We start from the raw sequence: 8,338 nt of genomic DNA, 5'->3' as shown, positions 1-8,338 counted from the left end.
TACTTCTCAATGTTGTCCATAGCTTCTCATGATCCACACAATCGAAAGACTTTGCATAGTCAATAAAGCACAGGTAAACATCTTTCTGATATTCTCTGCTTTCAGCCAAGATCCACCAGAAATCAGCAATGATATCCCTCATTCCACAACCTCTTCTGAATCTACCTTGAACCTCCAAAAGTTCTCTGTCAATGTATGATTGTAGCCATTTCTGTATTACCTTTAGCAAAACTTTACTCGAATGGGATATCAAAGAGATTGTCCATTGATTTCCACATTCCATTGTGTCACCTCTCTTTGGAATGGGCACAAATATGGATCTCTTCCAATCAGTCGGCTAGATAGTTGTCTTCCAGATTTCTTGGCAGAGATGAATTAGTACCTCCTGTGCGGCCTTACTTGCTTGAAATATTTCAATTTTCCCAGATTCATACTTCGTACATTCCATGTTCCAAATTTTAATGGGTGTTTACAGCTGTTTCTCTTCCTTTTGAGTTGTGTCCCATCAGCAAATGAAGGTCATTAATCATGTAGGGCATCGGTGTGGTCATTGACACATCTTATTTTTAGAGTCCCAGTATTTTGACAGAAGATTGGGAATAAACAAAGTACATGAACAGAGGAAGCACCCATGGCAGCTAATAGCAAACCGTCTACATATATCAGAGGAATGAGGCCCTGTCTGTGTCTATAGAAAACTTTCTACAACTGCAACTTTTCTCTGCTTACCTTCTGTCTCCATACAGCAATTCAGTAAGTGCTTCCTAACTTCACTAGTACATTTTTTCATTCTTTTTCTACTCATTCCTTTTCTTTTTCATTTCTTCATGTGCTTTATTTTATTTTCTCTTGATGCTTTTTCTTTGTCATTTTTTAGTCTCAGTTTGACTTAATGCATTCAAAGGCTGGGAAGCAAACTAAACATGGATGCCAGTGTAAGATGTAGTTATGTTTAATGGAAACTGAAAAATTGAAAGAATGAGTTATATGCGGGGGCTTTAGAAATGTGTAGAAAAATGGAGTAGAAAGACATTGGGGTTTTTCCATGACCTTTTTGGAGTCTCCTTGGATGCCATGAAGCACCACTTGGAAGTTATGATCAGTCAGTCCTTTGAGGATATTTCGGAGGGGCCCAGAATGGGAAAAGATCCCTTGAGAAGAAGAATGGCAAGGGTCTTGGTTAGTTTGGATTGAAGGAGGTTAAGGGTTAGAGCCTGTACCACAGCTGAAGGGTACACAGTCTGTGGAAATCGGCAGTAGAATCCAATCAGTTTTTCTTGAATTTGTTTTTATTGCTTTATCAGGCAAAACTCGCTCCTTTATTGTCAGAGTTTCTCCATATAAGGCAGATTCAAATTTTTTTTTTTTTTTTGAAGGGGAGGGAAGATATTATATTGTAATATCTAAAATCAGGAGTTAGCCACCTAATTCAACTTATACCTGAAGAGCTTTTTGGGTCTGGCATGGTAGGATAAGCACTGGACTACAATGTTGGCTTGAACCAGAAGGTTGGTGGTTCAAACCCACCAGCCTTGGAAACCCTATACAGGGTTGCTGGGAGTCGGAACAGATTCAAAGACACTTAACAACAACAACAACAAAATATATAACAATGTAAGAAATAACTCTTCCAAGGAAGATTAATATATTGTTATGCTTCCATTTTCTGCCTTAGGAGCAATTCCTATTTAAATGCATTCCACAGCATTTAGGTAGCTTCCAATTCAAAGGATAGTGGTTACGAGTCGGGCTGCCAACCTCAAGGTCAGCAGTTCAAAACTACCAGCGGTTCCGCGGGAGAAAGATTAGGAGTTCTGCTCCTGTAAAGATTTACAGGCTCAGAAACCCTGTGCAGGGTCACTATGAGTCGGAACTGACTCCATAGTACTTAACAACAACAATAAGACTTAAAGTCCTTGGCAGCATGGTCATTTTCCTCACATCCCTTAGGGAATGGCCAACCTGAGACCATAGGGAATTAAGTGAAACACTTTGACGGAGGGCTAGGATTGAATTGTAATATTTTTATAGTGCTTCTAAAGGGAGTTTCGGATTAGTTTTGTTACAGTCAGTCAGAGTCTTATGCAGACCTCATTATTTTTGTCTCCTGATTGGAGAGAGAATGGAGCCACTGGGTGGTCCAAGTGGGTTTAGCGCTTGACAGCCAGCTGAAAGGTTAGCCTTTCGATCCCAGTCAATGATGCCTTGGAACACAGACCTGGCTTTCTGCCTCTGGAAGGTCACAGTCTTGAAATCCCTACGGAGCAGTTCTACTGTGCACAGGTGGGATCCTTTGAGTCAGAATCAACAGGACGGTAACTCAAAATAGAAATAGCTACAATAATATCCATCGTGGTCCAAGTGATGTCAGAGCAGGCTTTGGAATTTGTTCAGAACCACTCTGATTGGAGCTCTGGTAGCGTAGTGATTGAGTTGGGCTGCTAACCTCAAGGTCAACAGTTTGAAACTACCAGCCGTTCTGCATGAGAAAGATGAGGCTTTCTGCTCCTGTGAAGGTTTACTGCCCCAGAAACCCTATGCGTCGGAACTGACTCCATGGCACACCGCTACTATTATGATTGGAGGCAGATGGCCCACTAAACAAGGTAAGCACAGACTGACTGGTACTTACTTACTATTCTGTAGGAAATAATTTCACGGCGGGGGGTAGTTCACCACAGTTTCCTTACCATGTGAAATCATTCCCTAAAGATTAGTAAGTAAACATAAGTAAGCCCATGCTTACCTTGCTTACTGAATTCAGGAATTATAGAAGTGAAAAGCATTGATTTTGCTGGAATGTGCTGTGGATTTGGGAGAGAGACAGATGCCAGCCAGACCTAGAAGCGGAATCTTTGGTGCTGTGAAAAATGAAATTGTTTAGTACAGATTAGTAAGTAAGCACAAGTCAGCTCATGTTTACCATGTTTATTGGGATTTGCAGTCTGGGTGTGGCACTGCAGGATAATGCACTGGACCGCATGGTCAGTTTGAGCCACAGGGTCGGCAGTTCAAACCCACTAGCCGCTCCTTGGAAACCCTATATAGGGTCGCTATGAGTTAGAACCACCTCGACAGCAGTTAATAACCACAACGACAATTGGGTAATCTGACAGTGACTCTGATGAGTAGGAGGCATTGTGGTCACATCGATAACAAGGGATTTGGAAGCTGTTTTAAGTGCTGTCGAGTCAGTCCATCTCAGTTAGCGTCTTCCTCTTGTTTTGTTGATCCTCTACTTTAGCCAGCATGAAGCCCTTCTCCAGGGACTGGTCCCTCCTGACAACATGTCCAAAGTACATGAGATGAAGTCTCACCATTCTCTCTTCTATGTAGCATTCTGCTGTACTTCTTCCAAGACAGAAATGACACCTCTGATTTCCCTTGACTTTAGTATCTCTCCCTGATGATGGGATAGCAAAATTGCCCAAGTCCTAGGTCCAAGGCATGTGGAAAGTCTTGAGCTAGCACAGATCCAGGTAGGTGCGAGAAAAAATATGAATGGGATTTGAGATGAGATTATATCCAAGGAAGCATTTTGTAAATTGCATAGTTCTTTATAAATAAAACGTGGCACTTACGAATCCTGGTGTGGTGCTATCAAATAAGTACTGGACCACAAGGTCAGTTTGAACCATGAGGTCGGTGGTTCAAACTCACCAGGCATTCCTCAGAAACCCTATACAATGTTGCTATGAGAAAACCAACTCGACGCCTCTTAGCAAAAATATGATATCTAAGCCAGTACAGAAGACACCTGCTATCTCCATCAAACAGCCACTTCCTATGGCTGTCCTTGAACTTGGCATTGCTGCCTGTCATCCCTAGAAGTCACTGCCTCCTAGCATCCTTGTTCGCCCATGCAGGAATGCTTTCGTGGCTTTCACTGACTCTAGTGACAAACCCTCAGGGCTAGACTCATATTTCATTTCCTTCTCACTTCTGATTTTAAAGGAAACTTGTGGGGAGAAAGTTGAGACTTGGATTTCTGCATTCCAGTTATTGCAGACCTGAGCAATGACAAGGGTGGGGGCCGCTGGCTACAGCAGTGTGCTATTTGAACTTTGGTGTCTCACTCATTGTTGGTTGTTCTGCTCAGATAAATGTGCTTTCTGTTTTGCAGGTAAAAAAAAAAAAATCTAAAATTGCCCAGAAATGTCAACAGTAGCCAGAAACACTCAAGAATATATCACTGCTACCCCAAGAGCAACCTGATAAAAGATCTTTCCCCAAAAATGAACAAAGCCATAGTTACCAACTAGTCATTGGAGTCCTGGTGTGGCTCTGAAAGATAAGCACTGGACTGCAAGGTTGATTTGAGACACAAGGTGGGCAATGCAAACTCACTAGCTGCTCCTCAGAAACTCTATATAGGGCCATTATGAGTTGGATCTGACTTGATGACACTTAACAACTAAACAATGGTACCAAACCACAACAAACCCCACACCAGTTGTGTTGAGCTGAGTCTACCATGTGCTCCACAGAAGTTTCAGTGGCTAATTTCGCAGAAGTAGATTTCCAGACCTTTCTGCCCACATACTCCTGGCGGATTTGAACCTATAACCTATAGGTTATCAGCCAAACTCATTAATCACTTACGCTACTCAGAGATTCCTAGCAATGGTGTTGTTAAGTGCCATTGAGTCGGTTCCAATTTATGGCAACCCTGTGTAGGGTTTCTGAGGAGCAGCTGGTGGATTTGAACTGCCAACCTTGCGGTTAGCAGTCCAGTGCTGATCCGACAGCGCCACACTAGGACTCCAGCAACAGTCGTAGGAGATCGTTTCAATTTATTGAGTTTTCTCATGAGGATCTTTGCCTCTGAACTAAAATTCCTTTTTAAAGCGAAAGCTTTTTGAAAATAAAACGAACTCAACATTGATACAACCCAGTTGCCCATGCCGTTGGACAGATGGCATTAAGCTGTGGGTGTCTATGTGCTATTAGATTCAAGGATATCTAGGGAGGTCCCTGCATCCCAAATTTCCCAACCTGGTGAGATACCTGGGGTCCTGCTATTTGAATTTAATTCCTATGTAATAAAAGCGTGATTTTCTATTTAAATGCAAATACCCCTTAAAGAAAACCATGGACACATTCAGGTGTTCTATATCATTAAAAGTGGGCTAGCTTCCTTTAGTTAAGGGCTGCTTTCAGTAGGAGAAAGAAGAGCAGGTAATTCTAGAACACAGCTGTGATCTGGAGATGTGGGGGTATGAGAAGAGGGGCCTGGGTTTGGGGAGGGGAGGACAATCCTGCCAGCGCATCTGAGACTTACGGCTAATTTTATTTTTCGCTAATTCAGAAGAGAGGAGGAGGATCTTTGAGCCATTTTCAGAGTCATGCTATGTCATATCAAGCTGCTTTTATTCCTTATTGAGTGCCATCCTGTCGGTTCCCACTCATAATGACCTTGTATAGGGTTTCTGGGGAGCAACTGGTGAATTTGAACTGCCGAACTTACGGTTCAAACCAAGCTTGCAGTCCAGTGCATTAGCCCACAGCGCCAAAGTAATTTAAGGCATCTAGGTGCCTAAGGAGTCCCAAAAACCCTGGGAGATGCTTTCTTTGGAGGTCAAGGTGACATAGAGCCTCATTCCATAGCAAAAGCCCATTTATGCAACCTTCAAGAAGACGGGGATTTGAACTAGCTCATAGAGTCTTTTCATTTTCCTTTCCAACATGACCCTCTAAAAACTCAAATTAGAAAGAAGAATTTAGGGTCAACCTCCATAATACCCTATATGACAGACTATCCACAAGGCTTATCAACGTTTAGAAGAATCTGTTTACCTGAATGAGAAAGAAAACTTGATTTTTTTCCTCCTAACCCCCACGTGCAACCAGAGTGCTCCTTGGAGGCCAAGATGGCTAGGCTTCGTCTCTCATACTTTGGACACATTGTCCGGAGAGAACAGTCGCTGAAGGATGTCATGCTGGGTAAGGTGGAGGGTCAGAGAAAAAGAGGAAGACCCCCAATGAGATGGATCAACCAGGTGACATCATTGATGGTGTCAAGTGTGGCAGCGGTAGTGAGGTTGGCCCAGGATCGGACATGGTTTCGTTCTGCTGTGCATGGGGTCGTTATGAGTCAGTTCCGACTCGATGGCACCTGACAACAACCCCCATGTGCATCTGTGCTCATGCAAGGCTTCTCCACACCTCAGCCTGTGCCTTGGAAGTTGCCAACATTACCACCAGATGGAGATAGGGAGGCCCTAGGGAATTCCACATGCATTTCCTTGTCTCCCAGTGTTCTAATCTAAGAGCCACATATGAGCTAGACGTAACAGGAAGCATCATAAAGGTCAAACTATGCTAACATGAATCAAGAGATTTTAGAGAGATGGTATGAACAGTGTTGCATTGCTACTTTCCTCAGAGCCAACATTTGTGCTCAGATTTTCAAAGAACTCAGAAATGGAGGATTAAATTTCCAAAAGAAAGAATGAACATGCTTCATGTGAATGTTATAGTTATAAACAGTGCGGAAGCAAGCAGGACTCATGTTGCATCTGAGTTTACCTGATACTTTTACCACCCCTGAGGTAGATATTTTGATAGGGGTCCTCTGGAAATGACTAGGAGGATTCTTTTATAATCATTTAAGAGAAACACATTTATTAGCTATAACCTGCCTCCTGTTTAGTACTGAAATGATGAACACAACAAGCTTTTGATGAAATATGCTTTCATGTAAATAAATAAGACTTTCTTACCTGTGCTGGTGTTATTTCAGTTTACATGGGTACAGATGCAATAAAGAAATGCATTGATCAAATCAGGCATTCTCTAGGAATAACATTTTTTACAAAATAATGAAAAGATAGTTTATAGTAAATTTTCACAATGTATAATGAAAACAAATGTCTTAGAATTTAGGCTATGATGTTAGTATTGTAGAGTTGAGTGTACATAGACATGCTAAAGCAAATAGAGGAAATGAGGAAATTAAAGAGCCGAAGATAAAATTTCAAAGAGCAGCTCCAGAAGACGATGTCAAATGTTATAATGACATGTGCAAAGACCTGGAGTTAGAAAACCAAAGGCAGAGCACGCTCAGTGTTTCTCCATTGGAATGAGCTGAAGAATAAATCCAAACCCCAGCTTGAAATACTAAAGGATCCTATGGGCACGATACTGAATGATGCAAAAAGTATCAAAAGAAGATGGAAGGACTACACAGAGTCACTGCACCAATAAGAAAAGGTCAATGTGCAACCATTTCAAGAGGTAGCATATGATCAAGAACCAGTGACACTGTAGCAAAAAGTCCAAGGTGCACTGAAGTCATTGGCAAAGAACGAGGCTCCAGAACTTCATGGAATACAAATGAAAACCTTTCAACAAACTGCTAACACTGGAGGCACTCACTCCTCTATGCCAAGGAATTTGGAAGACAGCTAGTTGGCCAACTGATTGGAAGAGATCCATATTTGTACCCATTGCAAACAGAGGTGACCCAAAAGAATGCCGAAATCATCAGGCTAGAACATTACATTGACAGAGAACTGCCAGAGGTTCAAATCGGTTTCACTCAGGGACAAGTAATGAGGGCTATCATTACTGACATCAGATGGATCTTGGCTGAAAGCAGAGAGTACCAGAAAGATGTTTGTTTACCTGTGCTTTATTGATAATGCAAAGTCTTTTGATGCTGTGGATCATGACAAGTTATGGACAATATTTTGGAGACTGGATATTCTGGAACACTTAGGTGTGCTCATGGGGAACGTTTACATAGTTGTTAGAACAGAACAAGGTAAAAAATGCAGACACCCCTCACAGGTAGAGTTCTTCAGGCTTCTCTCCTTATCTCTGTGTCTTGAGTTTCAGATGATGACAAAGGTTTTGGGGATTCAGTGGTTCTGGTCCAAACAGACAAAACCTGCTTCTCAAGATTAACTTAAAGATAAAACCAACCAAACAACTATTGCCTTCACGTCAATGCTTGGTGACCCTATGTGTGTCAGACTACTCTGTAAGGTTTTCAATGGTTGAGTTTTCAGTAGCAGATTAAAAAAAAATTTTTTTTAAATCACCTCATATGTATGTGAAAGCTGGACAATGAATAAGGAAGACTGAAGAAGAATTGATACCTTTTAATTATGATGTTGCTGAAGAAATATTACATATATCATGGACTGTCAGAAGAATGAACAAATCTCTGTTAAGGAAGTACAGTTCAAATGCTCTTCAGAAGTGAAGATGGCTAGATTTCATCTGATATACATTGGACATGTCATCAGGAGGGACTAGTCCTTGGATAAGGAAATCATGTTTAAAAAAGTAGAGGGTTAATGAAAAAGAGAAAGACCCTCAATGAGATGGATTG

At 41.7% G+C, this 8,338-nt stretch overlaps 1 protein-coding gene across 1 annotated transcript in view; it reads left to right on the top strand.

The window, feature by feature from the left end:
- DNER (delta/notch-like EGF repeat containing) overlaps positions 1-8,338 on the top strand; it is a 449,127-nt gene that overhangs the window by 247,744 nt on the left and 193,045 nt on the right. Inside the window, exon 6 of the mRNA XM_006866792.1 lies at positions 747-753. Coding sequence (XP_006866854.1) covers positions 747-753 — 7 coding nt within the window. The remainder of the gene's footprint in view (positions 1-746; positions 754-8,338) is intronic.

This window comes from Chrysochloris asiatica, unplaced genomic scaffold (genome assembly GCF_000296735.1).
Source record: "Chrysochloris asiatica unplaced genomic scaffold, ChrAsi1.0 scaffold00096, whole genome shotgun sequence".
In the NCBI taxonomy this organism is placed as follows: domain Eukaryota; kingdom Metazoa; phylum Chordata; class Mammalia; order Afrosoricida; family Chrysochloridae; genus Chrysochloris; species Chrysochloris asiatica.
Note: the sequence above shows the minus strand (reverse complement) of the source record. Positions and strands in the feature narration are given on the sequence as shown.